We start from the raw sequence: 18,170 nt of genomic DNA, 5'->3' as shown, positions 1-18,170 counted from the left end.
GCCCCACCTCAATCACTGCACAACTCTCTTATGCTTCAGGAAACATTTCAGGAAGGGATCCAGTACTGGCACCTCAAAGTTGGCAACGTCTGCCAGGGAAGTGAGGCAGATGCTTGGAATGAACCTTTGTGATTGTCCGCTGCTGCTGCACTCCAACAGATTGCTACTGGTTTCTAAATAATTTTCTCCATTCCACCTCAATCAATTGCCCCTTTAGAGTCTAAGCTAATTGTGTCAGCTGTAGACTGAGGGTGAGTATTTTACTTAAGGCTGAAATAGGAAAGGCAATATTGCCCTTCTCATCTGATAAAAGTGCCACTCTGGTTTAAGGCAGAATTTTGCAGAGCCTAGGATTTTCACCAGGAGGAATCATCCTGGCTTGATAGTATGAAATTCTGATGGCAAATAGAAAACACGCATGCTGCCTTTGCAGCTTTCTGCTAGTGTCTGGCAACGGCTGCATTTTCATGTCAGAAAACACAGGACGTTCCAAGAAAATCAAATCCCTTTGATTTAAAGGCTCAAAGCTGATCAAACATGGATTTTTTCCTTTATATTACCTGCATGATCAGACTACATGATAAACACAAAGGAACAACGTACTCTCATATAAATTTTGTTTCCCAGGTGGTACATTCATCCTTGGCTTTATAGGATATCCTGGCCTGTGTCTAATCCCTCTGCTTCCATGGCCAAAGAAAGCATCTTAAATAGTCTTAACAATGACTTGAAAGATGAGATGCTTGGGTTGAAGGGGAAAAAATGGGGACTGGGAGGTTAGAGGGTCATATTTCTTTAGTAGGAAAAAGGAATGAAAAACAAAGTTCAGTGAGAAGGAGCACCTGTGTTGGCTATAGTTCACCAGGAACAAAGTGCTGCACCCCTTAGGAGCAGAAACACTGAAGAAGCTTGATGTATCACTCTAAGAGAGGCATGAAACAAAGGGTGGAGAAGCACGGAGGTGTTGCGGTCATGCCCTGTTTAAAATAGTGCAGTTAACAGGAGCTAAGCCACAGGAATGACCCAACTGGTGAGCAAAAGCTGGCCTTTGCTTCACTAACTCAAAATACATACTACTTTTCATGCCTCTGTACATGCTAACAGACTAAAACCTGTACTGCTTTAGATGTATAACTGTAGTTTCTCTTAAACATGCAATGACATCAACTTCAACCTTTCCCTTTTTCCCCTCCTTCAAAGAAAACAATATAGATATGGTTTAAGTGGAGCAGGAGGCTGAAGGAGACTCCATCTTTGTGAATGCCTAAGAAGCGGGACTTGAACACTCAGCTATACTGAGTGTTTCTTTGGGAAATTTAAAAAACAATCTTGTTAGCCCTACAGAGCCATCTGGCAATTTAGTGTCTTTGTCACCAACTGTATTATTCATATTTTGTGTATTCACACATTTTGTGTGTACACATTTTGTGCATTCTCAGATGGTGTATTTATCAACAGCAATCCAGTAACAATCTGCATTTCTGTTGCTCTATAAATGACACTATCTTGTACTTGGTCCTGAGAGTTACTGAATGCCACCAGACTTCAGATCTGGCTGCAAAAGCTCATAGGGCACAACCAGACCTGTGGTGAATTGCACTGTTTGTGCGTCTGTAACTGTGGTGCTTCTTACTGAGCACAGCTGGACTTGTAGTGCCATACTGGCTCTGCACTTCTGATGCTTAGAGCCGAATTGACCATCACTCAGCTGTCCCAAGTTCCTGTGATACCTGGGATCCAGTTGGACCAAAAGTGGGGTTATTTTGTGCCAAATCTCCTTCTTCTTAATCCAACAGAAAAGTTAGACTTACTCTTAAGGCAACAATCCATCAGACAGACAAGAATCAGTTCAGTTATGTGGACTTCATGTCAGTGCAAAGAGGGATGTATTGGTATTAATTCATCACCCTAGAAATCCAGTCTGCCTTTGAATATTAATAATCTTCCTACTCTCCTCTTCAGACATAATTTTAAACCACCAAAATACAATCATAGAACCATCAGCAAAATACAATGAGGAATACAATGATACAAGGCTAAACCACAAGTCATGTCGTATTTGACAGTATTTTGAGTTATTCCTAATTTGTCTTCAGGATGCAGTCAGCTAAAATGCTTAAATTCCACCCCCTCTCCTAATCTTAACAGAGTTAGATTGTATTTGGTTTTAACACATACAATGCAACTGCAGGAAATCGAGCATTGAGTTTAAAAAAAAAAAAAAAAAAAAAAAGCAAGGAGGCGGGGAGTAAAGTACTGCAAAACTCATAGCAATATCACAACAGTGCTGGCAACTCACCAGGTATCAACAAATTGTTTAAACATTGCTCAAGAGTGAACCTGGGAAACACCCAGCTCTTGTGTGAAACAGCTATTTCTCCTCTGTCAGGGCCCTCTTTAAGCCAAAAGTGAAGTAGTTAGTAAAGGTATCCACTTTTTCTTCAAACAAATCCCTCTGATTGCTCCACATTCATTTTTCAGTCGTATTAAGCAACTCAAGCCTCCCATTTTCCCCATGGATCAATTAGTCGCACCTGAAAGTTCAGTGGAAGCTCGGTCATATTCATGGTACAGAAGCATGTGCTTTATCCTCCTAACTGATACACTTCTGACTGAACACAAAGAAAAAGGCCACACTTCATTTTTATTGAAGAAGCAACATAACTCTCTCTTACCTACATTTACACCTATTTTGAGCCACAAAATCAGAAAGAACTCTTTGGTCACAGTCATAAGAAAAGTGGTAGCAACCAGATACACAAGTTTTTCTACAGCATAAAAGCTGTAGATATTTCTTTTAAAAGATGAAAAAGCACAATCATTTTCTTACATTATAAGGAAAAAAGGTAACTTCAGAAATCTGGAATACAAGGAAACAAATTCCTACCTGCTATGATTAAAATTGCTTAAGAGTTGATGACTTAATTTCAAATCAGCTCAGACTTTGGCTTCAGCTTTTCAGGAAGCAGACTCAATCTTCTCCAAATATTTATAAAAGGTTTGTTTGCTCAAAACCAGCAAAACTCAATGAAGCACCTTGCTTTTAACAGGGTCCCAAAACATGTACTGATCTTTTTCATTCCACAGCTTTTTGTATGATCAAAAAATGTGTGGACTTTGTACTTTGTCTGCTTTTAAAAGTGCTGGTTTCAGTATAATAATTTCTGTTATCTGTTTATCCTGCAGAAATTTGTTTTCAAGGAACCATGAGGCTGATCACACAAAAAGGCACACCTTTTGGGTCAAGGTTTAAGTGCAAAGAACAATTGCAATCTGCATGAATTAATTTGAGTCAGGATTTCCACTACTGCTTACGCACCAAGTAGTTTAAGAAGGCTGGCAGAACGTGTCAGGCAGTGCCACAACAAACCCAGCATTTTTGCTTCTCTGTTTCCAACTTACAGTAATTTCACAATTATAATCCGTACCATTTTGACTAAAATTTTGGTCCGAACCCAAAGTGTGGCTTATAATCAGGTGCAGCTTTTATACGGACAAAGAACAAAAAGTTGCTGTTTTAGTTTGGAGGACAGGTGTCTGCTGAGAAAGGCAGGAACTTCTCTTTGAAATGGAGAATGTAAACCCTCTCCCTCCAAATTATTATACAGTAATTTCACGATTATAAGCCGCACTGAGTATAAGCCGCACTTCTGGGTTTCAGCAACTTTTTGGTTTTTTTGTCCATACATAAGCCGCACCTGATTATAAGCCGCATGTTACAATACAGAGTGTGATAAAAGGTATCTATTCTATCACCATCTGTTCAGGGTGGGGACAGTGATCCTTATCTCAATGGCAGATATTCTGCTAATGGGCCTTCCATTGAAACCAGGCAGGGCATTGTTCTTTATCTTTTCACAACCCATCCTTCCTCCAGCCAGTCATTTTCTGCTAATGGCCATTGAGTCCCACTGTGTGACTGATAAAATTACTGCATCCCATTGGAAGTTGCTCCAGCCAGGGGGAAGAGCCCAACATTTCTTACCAAGATAAAAACAGAGGTTTTGGGACACTAAGGTAGCCCCTTTCTCCACTGGACTCCAGTGGAAAACTGGATTTCTCCACATCACCACTGGACCTTTAGAGGGAAACTGCACCTTCTACAGGAGCACAGCTCCAACTGAGCCACATCTGTCACTGCAGGAGGATGCAGTCACCATTTAATGGGACTGCTGCCAACACCCTGCCTGACAGGGTGTCAGGTTGTACTCTGACTTTGTCAGGGTTTGGAGTTTGTTTCTTTGTAGTACTGTATTTCTATTTTGATTTCCCTAGAAAAGAACTGTTATTCCTAATTTCCATATTTTTGCCTGAAAGCCCCTTGATTTCAAAATTACAGTAATTCAGTTGAAGCTGTGCTCCTGTAGAAGGTGCAGTTTCCCTCTAAAGGTCCAGTGGTGATGTGGAGAAATCCAGTTTTCCTCTGGAGTCCAGTGGAGAAAGGGCCTCCCTTATTGTCCCAAAACCTCTGTTTTTATCTTGGTAAGAAATGTTGGGCTCTTCCCCCTGGCTGGAGCAACTTCCAGTGGGATGCAGTAATTTTATCAGTCACACAGTGGGACTCAATGGGCCATTAGCAGAAAATGGCTTGTTGGAGGAAGGATGGGCTGTGAAAAGATAAAGAACAATGCCCTGCCTGGTTTCAATGGATGGCCCATTAGCAGAACATCTGCCGTTGAGATACGGATCACTGCCCCCACCCTCAACAGATGGTGATAGAATAGATACCTTTTATCACACTCTGTATTGTAACATGCAGCTTATAATCAGGTGTGGTTTATGTATGGACAAAGAACGAAAAGTTCTGGCACCCGGAAGTGCGGCTTATACTCAATGTGGCTTATAATCGTGAAATTACTGTAATTTGCTTGATTTGCTCTTGCCCAAAGCTGGTTTTGTCTCACATAGCTTGTGCAAAAGCTTTTTAGAATTCCATGCAGAGAAAAGGGGCCTGCATATTACCTATTTTAACTGCAATATTTAAAATACAACCTGAGAATGACTAACAGAAAGAGCTATTACTTGTGAACTAATATTTGATGTGCACATTTAGAAATAAGAAATAATTAGTGTTACTTCTTAAAATTTGTAAATTTCTCAGTATTTGCTGTACCATTTAAGAAATATCTTCTACACTTACTTTGATTATATGAAGTCATAAGTCTCTGAATTGTGATTTAAGTAAATAAGAGAACTGATTTTTTAAATTATTATTTTTTTCCCAAAGTAAGCAGCCATTCACCCTGTAGCAGGCAAACTACGATGAGGCACCTGGGACTACGTAAACATCATAAAGCACATCATATTCGTAGAGTATATCAAAAAAGATAAACAAAAACAAAAGCAAACAAAAATGCAAACAAACTCACACACACCCCAGAAACTGATAACTCTGATTTAAGTTTGTATTTCAGGTTCTATGGTCAGTAAACTGCTCAGCCTCTGAATTCAAGGAAAAAAAAGACAAAACAGTATCTCGTGTTTGCATTACAGATGCCACATCTAAAATACAAACATACCTCCTTTGTTAGGGCAGATATGTAAAGGCAAGACCAAATTTAGTTTTTCTTAACAATGGTTTCTGTTTATCTCAGACTGGCAGGAACCACCTACATACACACACAGAGGAGTTTCCAGAAACACACAAATCCCTAAGTAAGCCTGAATGCTGCACTCCTCACCACAGCACCTGAGCTCCTCCCACATAGTGCCTGGAGCAAAGTCCTGTCTGCTTTCTTGGTGGTCCAGGCAAAACTCTGTCTGGGAAAAAGGGTTTCCACTTTTTGTTTGGTTCTTTTACTTCTTTTTTCCCTGTTCTTCCTGTGAAGCGGTTGCAGTTATCGGGTAGGAAAAGGCAAGACGGTGTCAGAGCCTTCTCTGTGGTGCCACCCTTGTAGAGAACACAATCTGTGACTCTGTGTCACAGGGCTTGGGTACAGCCCCATCAGGCTGGCACGAGGGCCCTTCTCACCTGCCTTCCACCTCTTGCCCTTTTGGACTGTGCCACGTGCTGCCAAGACAAGGCGAGGTTTGTTCCACGAGCGAACAAACCACAGCGCTGCTCACACACGTCACCGCGCTCATGCTGGGACCGAAGGAACATGAGGGGCAGCAGCCAGGGCCTCCCCAAATACAGTGCTGTCCTTAGGAACATCCTTCTTCCCAATTTAGAGAGGGAAGAAGATGTGCCAGCTCTCTGGCTGACCTGCTGTGCCACAGCAGGCAAGAAGAGTGGAGGGGAACCTCTGCTGAGAACATGAAGTAGAGGCTTTTCTGTTTCCAGTTGCCAAGAGTCCAAAATTGTAACGTATGTGAGTTGCTGCTTAGCTAACTTAAATTTCCACAAAAGTCCTGTCAATTATTTGCTATCCAGGGCTAAGAACTTCACAACAGTGCCCTGTCCAGGTCTAATACCTCACATAAACTTATAGTTAACTCACAGCCAAAGGCACGGAGCTGCCAGTTTCTATCAGTGGAAAAAACATACTTCAAATGACCACGAAAGTTAAGTAGAACTTGCCTGGATAGAGACATACTGATTCATTGCAGAGCCTTACAGAAACTAAAAACAGAAATAAAAACTAAAAATGAAAATATATTTGGTTGGTTTTTTTTTTTAATATTTGTTTGGTTTTTTCTGCTGGAATACCTAATAGTAATTCTCTATTGAATAACGTCACACTGACAGCCTACACTAATTCGGTAAGAAGTCAGGTACAAATGCCAGAACTAAAGCAGCAGACAGGAATGAAAGTATGAACACAGGAAACTGCTGCTAATTTTATGCAATCTCTTCCATACAAACAGTTGCTTTGAAAAAACATCTAAGGGAAATCGCAATACAGAGTAAACCTCTTTCTGTTTACAAGTATTTTATCTGAAATATTTAACACCTGGATTGAAATACAGTTAAAATCCTGTTTTCAAAAGCAGACATGCTGTCTCACGCTGTTTCCTGCAACATACACACTGCCTCATCACAACTCAAACTCACTGTAAAAACAGCATTCATTTATTGCATGAAGACACAGAGGAAACTGGAGACATCTGACTCCTAAAGAAAGAGTTCCTGGGAGCCTGAAGCTGTGAGAAAATGAAAACACAAAAAAGCTTTCTAACTCTAAAACTGAGTTTATTCAGCTCTCAGCAATACTCTCATTTCCAGAGGTCACGTCAGCCTGTTCTCAAAGGCAGAGAATGTTTCTTCCAAGGACACATTTAGCCAAAACCAATGCATTCCAAAGCTCAGCATAAAAGAAGGTACCAACCCTGGGAGTCACTGAGCAACCATCTGAGATTTATTAACTGCCCTCAATTCCTGGAAAGCATAAATGTTAGCCATGGAAATTCAGGCTTGATTCATTTACCATTCTCTCCTGGTAGCTCTGCTTACTGAAAGAAAACACAGTGCAGCAGGTAACTACTTTTTAGCAGCCCTGGTACACCCTCTGAAAGAGAATCTTTGATTGAATCTACTTCATGGGAAAATCACCAACCTTTCAAGCTTTCTTCATCCTTGGAATAGAAATAAGTCAGAGGAGGTGATGAGGCACAGTATCCACAACTCTCATGCCTGGACTAGCCAAACAGTCTCCTTCAATTCCCTTCTGTCCTGCTCTGCAGGCCATTTTTGGCTCCTTTCTCTTTCCTAATCAGTGCCAAGGAGCCAGACACGAGCACAGAATGCAAATCCTGCTTCATCCTGGCTCTATGTGAAACAACTTGGATTTTCATCTGAATAGCACTCTTCCTTGCTTCCTAAAACAGGCAGAAATACATTTGGCAAAATGCACATTGAATGAGTCAGTGCAGTGAACAAGTTATGTGAACCCTTTAAAGTTTGAAAAGGAAAGCACCTCACTCAGGAAAAAAAAATTACAGTGAAATTTTACACCTCCCTGTGGATCCATAGTTGATCTGAGCAGGTGTTAAGGTAAGATAGTGAAATAGGTGGTCCTTCCTGATCCTCTTCATGTTCTAAACGGATGCAGAGGGCCACAGATATATTACTATCTATCTGCAGAAAGGAGAATTACAAGCAAAAAAGGCTTGGGTGTGCAATCACAGACCCTCAAAGAAGATCCCTAGCTCCTCAAGAATCCTAAGCTTCCACCTGAAAAAGCTGGGACTTAAGATGAGCCCAAATGTTCTTTTGCACACTCCGTGATGTTGTCATTAAAGGTACATCATTTGTCATCTCATTTCTGCCAGTGCTCAAAGTTGCTTGGAAATGTTTCCTTCAGCCACCCTAAAAAATGTCAGATGTTTAGAATCCATGGGATTTAAAGCACTGTCACTATCTACATGAACTGATTTGTTTTCCTTCATGGTCCTTACCCAACTGGGACAATTTGTGTGAAAATAATATTCTGTTTATCAAAAGATATGGGTTCAACCTAAATAAATTACAAATAAATGTGCCTTATGGGCTCTCATGCAAATATAATTAGTAGATCCAAGCTTCTTAATTCTTCATTGCTTCTGTCAAAAAAAAATAACAGAGCAACTTTTGCTCACAGAAACATGTTGTGAACACCTATGCCCTAGAACATGTAACTCAGAATTAAGGATGACAGTGAAAAAGAAATTACTAGAATTGTTTATATTTAGCGACTTCATTATTACAAGATATCAGTGAAAACAACCCCATAGTGTTTTTCCATAGCTATATCAATGCCACAATTTCTTACCAATGCTTGGGCTTTGTTTCATAAATATTTAGCATAGAACTGGTGCAACTTTATTTCTGCTCCTGTTACTATGCAATGAAGAGAAAATGTACTGTAATGTTCAACAACCTATCACAAGACACACACAAAAGGGAAAAAACTTACTCTGTACATGAATGATCTGAGATTCCACCTACTAAAAACAGTCCCAGGCATTTTCGTAGCTCAGACAGCAGCATTAAACAAGAGACTTGGTGCTACACAGTGAATATTTCTGAAAGAAGTAACTAACTGCACAAGAAAGTATAACAGACCACATGACTGTCATATGAATATCCTTACACAATATTAATCCAGTTTCTTGCTATTATTACTTGCCAGCGGTTTTATCTTACTAAGTTACTCATACATGGACTACTCAGCAAGAATGAGAGATACAAAAATATACTTTAAAACTGTCTCAAATGCCTTGCAGGCTTGGGGCAAACACACAGTGAGTGGAGTCTGCTATTTATTCTAAATACTCTTCACTTTAAAAAGTCCATTTGCATGGGCTTTCTTTAGAATAAGGAGCTTGATAAGGAAAGCAATCAAAATAGGACCAAAAAAAGCTTACAGAGGTAACAAAAGATTAAAAACTTGGTACATCTCTGGGAAGGCGAAAACAAAACTGACTTCATAACAAGGGTAGTTTACTTTCCCTGGCATGTCAGCTTTGTGGAATTTCTACAGACAAGGTTTTGAATATCATTCTCACTGCTGGAGTGGGGACACCATAGAGAGCTCATCACTACTCCTGCTAAAGTTCATCAGTACCCTAAATTCATGCATGCAATATCCTCTGCTACATATGAATGTGAAGTGTTGATGACTCAATTAATTAGCCGGTGTTGGATATTCCAAATTAAAGGTAAGTTTTGCAGTCTGCAAGTCTGTCAGCAACACAGGTTTCATACTGCTCACATCAGCAGCTGAAAACTCTGTGATTAATGAAAAGCTAACAGAAGAACTTTGAAAGTATTATTACATCTGTTTTTAATTACCACTAGAGGGACTAAGAAAAAAACCAAACAACTAATATGATTAAAAGTGTGGGACTGTTTTTCTGTGAGGAAAGGCTGAGGGAATTGGGATTGCTCAAGCCTTGACAAGGCATGACAAGGCCTTCAATGTGTGAAGGGAGGATGAAAAGAGCAGCTAAGCTCTTTTCACTGGGGTCCAGTGACAGGACCAGAGGCAATGGAATATGGGAAGTTCCCTCTAAACATCAGGAAACACTTCTTCACTGTGAGGGTGACCAAGCACTGGCACAGGTTACACAGGGAGGTTGGAGGTATCCTTGGAGGTATTCAAAACTCACCTGGACTCAGTCATGGACAATCTGCTCTAGGTACTCACTTTGGGCAGAGGGGCTAGAGAAAATGGCCTCCAGAGGCCACAGAATCATAGAAAGGTTTGAGTTGGAAGGGACATTGAAGATCATTAGTTCCAACCCCTCTATTGTGGTCAAGGATGCTACCCACCAGATCAGGATGCTCAGGACCCTGTTCAACCTGATCTTGAACACTTCCAGGGCTTCTCTCAAAGAGTTCCTCTACTCTGTAGTCATGTCTGGGATTGCCCAGATCCAGGTCCAGCACCCAGACATTAAGCCATTGACCACAACTCTCTGGTTGCATCCATCCAACCAATTCCTCCCCACCTCAGACATTCTGTGATTCTGTGAACTGTAAATTATTAGAGCTGAGAAAACTATTTAACACTCCCACCATCATGCAGATTTATCCCTAAACAAGCAAGTGAAACTCAAAAGCCAGGCATGTAGGTGTCTCCCTCATTAATTAGTCCTCTTGCTTCCAGGAACTCTTCACCATTATTACTTAAGTCTCATCTTAATTAAGCTGTGACCTGTGGTCCTTCAACTTCTTAAAGACTCTGTGTAAGATTCATACCTTCCAAGGGAGTGACTATGGACTCCTTTCCAAGTCAGTGGGGAGAAACATAAATTTCATCATCTAAAATAGTCTGGACTTCCTGTTCCTTAGAATAACTTGCCTCTTCCTCTGAACTCAGACAATAATCTTCAAATGTTGAAGAAAGAAAGGTGCTTTGAGTTCAGAGAAGAAAATCCAGCAGAGATCTATTCTTTAAACATTCCACATGCTTTTAAGGCAACTGCGCTGTCAGGGAAGAGGAAAAAGATTAAGGGACAGAAACCAATACCTGTTGCATCCTCCTTATGAGAGTTGTTGATTCAGAAATGAAATGTTAGGTCATGCTTGCTGGACTCCCACAGACCTCTTCCAATTTACCTGCTTACATAGAGACATCCTGGTAAAACCTACAGTCAGTGGCACTGAGGTACTCAGGACAGTATCTCAAAATATTGAAATAAAAACATCAGTAAAATAACCAATACATTTCTGAGTTTCCACATTTCCAGCTTTATTCTCACAGGGTTTTCCATTTCCAAAATGGAAAACTCAATCCAGGCAGGTCAGAACCAAATAACTATCATTTAAGCTGGATTTTTGCCACTCACACTAGAAGAGAGCCTTTGTCTCTCTGCTTCTGGTTATAGAATTAATTTATGGTCACATAACTTAATGATTCATCATTTTCCAACCTGCACTCTTCTCACGCAAAAGACACTGACTTCCAGAGACATCCCTATCACCTATAAAATGCAGAGGTGGCTTAGAACATGAATTAGATCATGCTGACCTCAAAGAGGTTGAAGGATCACAAGTCCTGGAAAGGTCTTGTTTAAAGAAACAAGGTTTGAAACTCCCTCAAATTTTGGACAGCCTCAACTCTGCAAGAGACTGAAGAATGAGTTATCTAGATCAAATGTCACACATAAAGCATTTTATTATTTTAAAATTGAGAATGTGGGTGGGAAAACAAGCATGTAGCAATGTGACAGGAGATCAGAAATGTTTCGGATTGTTCTGTCAAAGTCTGTTAATTTCACTCAGTGCTTCCCAGGACCTTGGAGATCAGGATGAGTTCCTTATGTTGTTCCAAGGATGAGATTTTAGGAACATGAAGTCTTGACGTGGACTGGCACATGATTAATAGTATTTTGAAAAACCAGCATCATTCAGTCTTACTGCTACACCGACCCTCTGGTCTGCGCATATACTCTCCAATCAAGACAAAATAGGGCAAGAAGTATGTTAGATAGAGATAACTTCAGTGGCAACTGTCCCCAGATCGTGTTGATGGGATCCTTTTGGAGACGGCGCCAGGCGCAGCCTGTGTTGCACAACCTGCCCTCGGCCTCACAACATGAACCTGCACAGCGCCGCTGGCAGCTCCCTCTGGATGAGGATTCAGTGACAAGCAGGAGACCACGGCTGCAAGGGATGCAGGACGTGGACCTCATGGCGGACATCCTCTCCTGGCCAACGAGAAGGGCCAGCACTTCCACAGGCTGAACCTGGGGGAGTGTGGGAGGCAGAACGAAGCCCGTGTGCCGGGGAGGCCTCGGCCTGCCCACAGCGCCCTCCCTTCCATCCTGCCCAGGGAATCCGAGCACATCACTTGCGGAGGACGCGATGCCATCCAAGGAGCAGCACGTGTAAGGTCTGACTACACTGCGCCAGGGATGTGCTGCTGTCCACTCTCTTCCAGCATCGCTGGGAAAAACGCTCCACGCAGCAGCACGGAGCTCACAACAAGTACTGCCCTCACGGGGTGCACGTCCGGGGTGGGGTGAAGGCGAGGAGGAGGTGAAGGAGGAGGAGGTGAAGGAGGTGGAGGTGAAGGAGGAGGAGGTAAAGGAAGAGGGAGGCAGCGGCTCCGGGCGGGCAGCGCCCCGGAGGGGTGGGAGCAGTCCGCCCCGCTGCCCGCCCCGCTGCCCGCCCCGCTGCCCGCCCCGCTGCCCGCCCCGCTGCCCGCCCCGCTGCCCGCCCCGCTGCCCGCCCCGCTGCCCGCCCCGCTGCCCGGGAACCTCCCTTTCCGCCGGGAGCGCGACGCGGCGCTGCCCAAGATGGTGGCGGGAGGGCTGTGCCTGTGCGGGCTCCTCAGGTACCGGGGGCGGGGGCGGCGCGTCCTGGCGGCGGGCAGGGCCGGCCCGGGCAGGGCAGCCAGGGCAGGGCAGGGCAGGGCAGGAGGCGGCCCCGGCCCCGGCCCGGCCGCTTGTGCTCCGCGCTGTGCCGTGGGCTGCCATGGGTTAATGCGCTTTTCCGCCGCTCCCGGCCCGAAATCAAAGCGCTTCCTTATGTGTCAGTCGTGTCGCTCCCTTGCTGAGCGGGAGCGGCGGACTAAGTGCTGTTTGTGCAAGGCTTAGCAGGGCAGCGGGAGGAACCGGGCGCTGTCCCTGTGGGGCTCCTGGGCCGGGAAGCCTCCCCTGCAGGGTTAGCAGAGCTGTCAGCAGAGCGGAGGGAACACCCTGTCAGTGACTGAGAGGAAAAGGCTGTCTGCGCAGGGAGAGTGCACGGAGCTGCTCGGGACAGCTGGCAGAGCTGCTCCTGCCTCCGGGGAGTGGGATGTGCAGGTTGGAATAGGAGCCAGTAACCCGGCACTGAAACAGTTCACAGTAGAGCGAGCCAAACAGGAGACTGGGCTGAAAAAACCTCTTTAAAAATCCACCAGGAAGTCACTCTGCTGTTTGTGTATTGCCAGGTTGCTAAGGGCATGTAGCTTGTACAAAGTGTGTAGAGCACGTGTAGATAGATAACACATATAGGGCATGAATAAACAATGATAAATGATTGCAAGGTAGAAGCAGGGGGAAAAGAGATCTTTGGATAAACAATGCAGAGTAGTGATTTCATTTGTGTAGTTGTCAGTCATACACACTGATGATTTCTGAGATTAAAAGAACTCAAAAAGTTGTCAAACTCCCTGTAGCTCTATTTTTAAGTCCTTCTCGTTCAATGCCATACACAGTAATTCTTTAAAACAATTACGTGTTAAAATTTCTGGCTTGTTTCAGATTGCTGTGCTCATTGTTACTCCCTGCATTATTTCTAAGTGGAATTTTGTGCATCTGCTTGGTGGTACTGCTGTGGGGAGTACGGCTCTGGATACAAAGGAAGAAACAGTTGAGCTCAGCAGGAAGAGATGGGAAGCGGCCACTGCTGGTGGCCTTTTTTCACCCGTATTGCAATGCAGGAGGTGGAGGGGAGAGAGTCTTGTGGTGTGCCATAAGAACGCTCCAGAAAAAGTAAGTTTATGTGTTTATCAAACACCATCTTTCATTCTCAGCTTCTGTTGCTATTCTTTATGCACATGTTGGCATTTTACATATTTCAGTAGGTGTCATTAATCTACTGGTCTTACATTTTATGTCTGAGTTTCATGTGGTTGCATTCTACTTCATCCCTTTAGATTTTGATATTTCCTGCTGTGGCACGTCTCACTTTTTGCCTTTCTTTCCTTGACAAAACCTCTCTTTCCTCCTCAGTTTTCCACTAGTGCCATGAAACTTGTATAGTCATAACTCCTCAGTAGATAACAGATCATCTTTACACTTGCCTCTTGGTGCAGGAGGCAAAACAAATTAATACCTAAAGTGGATTTAACATAGGCACATACATTGATTTGCCATAATTTGCATTTTGCTCATGCTGTGCACCAGACAGATACCTCCTAATGCAGAGCAAGGTGTTCTGAAGTCTGTAGAATAATACTGAGCTCCTTTTATGTTTTACTCAAAATATTCCCCAAGTTCTCAGCCATATGTTTTTCTGCAGATTAGAAAAAAACCTGTGGAAGTATAAGGAAAAGTATAATTTAGTTAAAATCATTTCTGGGCCAGACATTTGTTCTCACATTCTTCTTGAGTACTTTTAAGTGGATTATATTTTAGTTTCTTGCTGAAAAATACGAAGAATTTATTAAATTCTTTTGCTTTATTCTTACAGGTACAAAAATGTAACGTGTGTTGTTTACACTGGTGATAAAGATGCCACTGGAGAAGAAATAGTAGAAGGTGCTTTCAGAAGATTCAATATTAAGTTAATCCATCCTGTGAAGTTTGTATTTCTAGAAAAACGCTTCCTTGTGGAAGCATCTCTTTATCCTCACTTCACTTTGCTGGGACAAAGTTTAGGATCAGTGTTCCTTGGCTGGGAAGCTCTTCTCAAGTGTGTTCCTGACATTTATATTGACTCAATGGGTTATGCCTTCACAATTCCCCTCTTCAAGTACCTGGGAGGTTGTCGGGTCGGATGCTACGTCCATTATCCCACTATCAGCACTGATATGCTCTCTGTCGTGAGGAATCAGGATACCAGGTTTAACAATGCTGCCTTCATTACAAGCAGTCCTCTCTTCAGCAAATTTAAACTTGTCTACTACTACTTTTTCGCTTTCATGTATGGGTTGGTTGGTTCCTGCAGCGATGTGGTTATGGTGAATTCTTCTTGGACATTGAATCACATCCTTTCCCTCTGGAGATCTGGGGCTTGCACCAGTGTTGTGTATCCACCATGCGATGTTCAGACTTTCCTGGACATTCCACTGGAAGTGGAAAAGAGCACCAGTGAATATTCCATTGTTTCTGTCGGCCAGTTCCGGCCTGAAAAAGATCATCCTTTGCAAATCAGAGCCTTTGCTAAATTGCTGAAAGAGAAGAGGGTGGGGCAGCAGCCATCACTGAAGCTGATCTTAATCGGTGGCTGTCGTAACCAGCAAGATGAAGAGCGTGTAAATAAGCTGAAATGTCTGTGTGAAGAGCTGGGTGTTAGTGATGATGTTATATTCAGGATTAACATTCCCTTTGAGGAGCTGAAGAGACACCTGGCCGAGGCCACCATCGGCTTGCACACCATGTGGAATGAGCACTTTGGGATCGGTCAGTACAGTTTTCTTGAGTGTTCAGCTGCTTGTCCCTAGGTGTCCAAGAATAGAGGTCTGCATGTCAAGCAGGTGTCCAGCTCCTGTCCTTGTTGGAGGCAGTGTAGCTGCTGTAAAGCCCACAGGATCAGTGCAGATGTGGTGCAGATGATGCACCAGTAGGTGCTACTGTAGTGGAAGCTGAAGGGCTGTAGTCACAGGCTGTTAATTCTGTGCATCCTCTGGTCACCTGAACACAGAACTAGTCTGTGTGCTGCCCAGGATGTCCTGCTGACCTCCAGCTATCGCCCTGCAAGGTCATGGCTCACCCTATTGCCCTTGGGTTACGTTTGCCAACCTTCCAGAGCTTCAAGAGGCTGCAGGTGCTTCCCTTTGAGCACCTTTAATTGTGCCCTGGTGGCTCCATTGACTACAAGGGGAGCTTAGAAACAGTTCATATGTAGACATCCATGTTAAGAGATTTTGGCTGTGTTTCAACTGCCTCAAATGCCATTTGAAATATACAGTGTATGTCATGGGGCTCCAGCTGCTGTTTCAGGGGTGTGAGTCTCCCACAGATCCTGTCTGGTACAAATAAGCCCCGTGGAGATGCCACCAGGTACCTTTGGTCATTGCATTAGGCATCTCTGCTGAGACAAATGTATGAACCCCTTAAATTGGTGGGTGTAGCTTGGAGCAGACTGCCAGAGAGGAGCTGGGACCCAGAACTAAGGTATGGGGCTCAGTTTGTTTGGATTAGATAGTCCTGACCTTGAAAGGGAATGCCAGATTGCCCATCTATATAAATCTACAGCAATCAGGTAAGTTAGTAGCCAAGCAGATGGATGCCATTCTCTGCTATAATGTGACTAAACTGCAGTTAATCTCCTCAGACTTCATTAGAAAACAGTATGTATTAGGAATAGTAGTTTATGGTCTTCAGGAGCTTTGTATAAAAAAATTGACACTAAAGTGTCTCTCAGAAGCAACAGCAAAATATTGGAAATTATGTCTTCCCCTTTTTGTTTTTCTCCCACTAAATATTTAAATACTATTTTAAAAGTGATATAATCACATTATGATTTTGGATTTGAGCAGTATTTAACCTTCATCTCACAGGCTTTTTATGTGAAAAAAACCCGTATTTCAAAACTTCGGAATATTATTTATACTAGGCAATGTTTGAGCTGAGTGAATTTATAACAATCAAATCAGAACTGAGAAGAATCAGCATTTCTGAAGTCTGCTTTGGAACCATGGAGGAGAACTGAAGTTGCTGTGTACATTATATGTTGTTCCTATCCCACAGCTTTTGGCTGAGGAAAGCTCACTGATTCCCATTTCATTAAAATTTCTTCCATCAAAAACACATATGTAGAGGTAATAATTTTTACTAGTGTCTTGCTGAATTGTCGTAAGCTGTAAGATATGTTAGTCTGCAAAATACTGAACTTCTGAATATTTTGATTGAAATGTGTGTAGAACTTTTTTTTTTCTCAGTATCTTTCCAAATGTTTAAAATCAGGTATGTTACAAGACCCACAAATTACCCAGTTATATATGATATCTCGTTTCAATTTCATGTGCTTAAGAGAAACTGTCATTTCAGTCCTTAGAACTGAAAAATTTAAATTTGTGTTTCTTATGGGACCATTTTTACTATATTTTTCCAGCTGATTTGGAATGGCAGTCTGTAGTGAATTTTGCTGTTGGTTTAACTTTCCAGTATTTTACAGAAGGTCAAAGCACATGATGTGCAGACTCACATCAGCATTTTTTGTATCTTTACAGGAGTAGTTGAGTGTATGGCAGCAGGCACAGTTATCCTGGCTCACAATTCTGGTGGCCCCAAACTAGACATCGTGGTACCTCATGAAGGACGTGTGACAGGCTTCCTAGCAGAAGATGAGGACAGTTATGCTGAGACAATGGCTTGTATCTTTTCTTTGTCTCCTGAGAAAAGACTGGAGATCAGAGAAAATGCTCGTCGCTCTGTGCACAGGTTTTCTGACCAGCATTTTGAAGAGACATTCCTGTTATCTGTGGAGCCGTTATTTAAATAAGTGTATTTAAGTAAAAATGAACATGAGTAAAATGAACTTTTTATATTTGACTGTGAGGCTCGTGTAAATATATCTAAACTATGTTCCCTTGGTTCCATTCAATAAAAAGATTGTTCTTCTTTCTGTCAGGCTGTCTGCTTTATGTAACAGAGACTTTTTTTCCTGAGAAAGAAATGTTTCTATGTTAACTACATGAGAGTATGGTGCACTTGAAAACCAGCTGGCTTCACAAACCATGATAGTGCTTTGGTAACACAACTACATCAGTTAAGTTCTTTTTATTTATCAGGAACCCCTTTTATTTATTGAGTATTTTCACTCTTCACCTGTTTCATGACTGTCCACCCGCATTCATACTTTTTGAAGTCAACATTTTTGTTTTGTAGCCTTTGTACCAAGAATTTATTTTTTTTCCCTAGAATCTGCACCTCAAATCCTGTCATCACTTTTGGGCCTCTCAGTTCAGGAAGGATGTGAAGATGCTGGAGCATGTTCAGAGAAGGGCTACAGAGCTGGTGAAGGGTCTGGAGCACAGGTCCTGTGGGGAGCATCTGAGGGTGGTGGAGGTGTTCAGCCTGGAGAAAAGGAGGCTTGGGGGGGACCTTATCACTTTCCACAACTGCCTGAAAGGAGGGTGCAGCCAGGTGGGGGT

General features: G+C 42.6%; 2 protein-coding genes across 2 annotated transcripts in view; one reads left to right on the top strand and one right to left on the bottom strand.

The window, feature by feature from the left end:
- ATP7B (ATPase copper transporting beta) overlaps positions 1–7,560 on the bottom strand; it is a 40,004-nt gene extending 32,444 nt beyond the window's left edge. Inside the window, exon 1 of the mRNA XM_033052528.1 lies at positions 7,497–7,560. The gene's annotated coding sequence lies outside the window, so the exon portion shown is untranslated. The remainder of the gene's footprint in view (positions 1–7,496) is intronic.
- Positions 7,561–12,608: 5,048 nt separating this feature from the next.
- ALG11 (ALG11 alpha-1,2-mannosyltransferase) lies at positions 12,609–17,641 on the top strand. The gene is made up of 4 exons (XM_033051806.2): positions 12,609–12,701; positions 13,612–13,842; positions 14,543–15,474; positions 17,247–17,641. Exons 1-4 carry the CDS (start codon positions 12,664–12,666, stop codon positions 17,516–17,518), a joined length of 1,473 nt encoding a protein of 490 aa, XP_032907697.1. The 5' UTR covers positions 12,609–12,663; the 3' UTR covers positions 17,519–17,641.
- Positions 17,642–18,170: the final 529 nt, after the last annotated feature.

Source organism: Catharus ustulatus, chromosome 2, assembly GCF_009819885.2.
Source record: "Catharus ustulatus isolate bCatUst1 chromosome 2, bCatUst1.pri.v2, whole genome shotgun sequence".
NCBI lineage: Eukaryota > Metazoa > Chordata > Aves > Passeriformes > Turdidae > Catharus > Catharus ustulatus.
The sequence above is the reverse complement of the archived record's forward strand: the minus strand, read 5'-3'. Positions and strand labels throughout refer to the sequence as shown.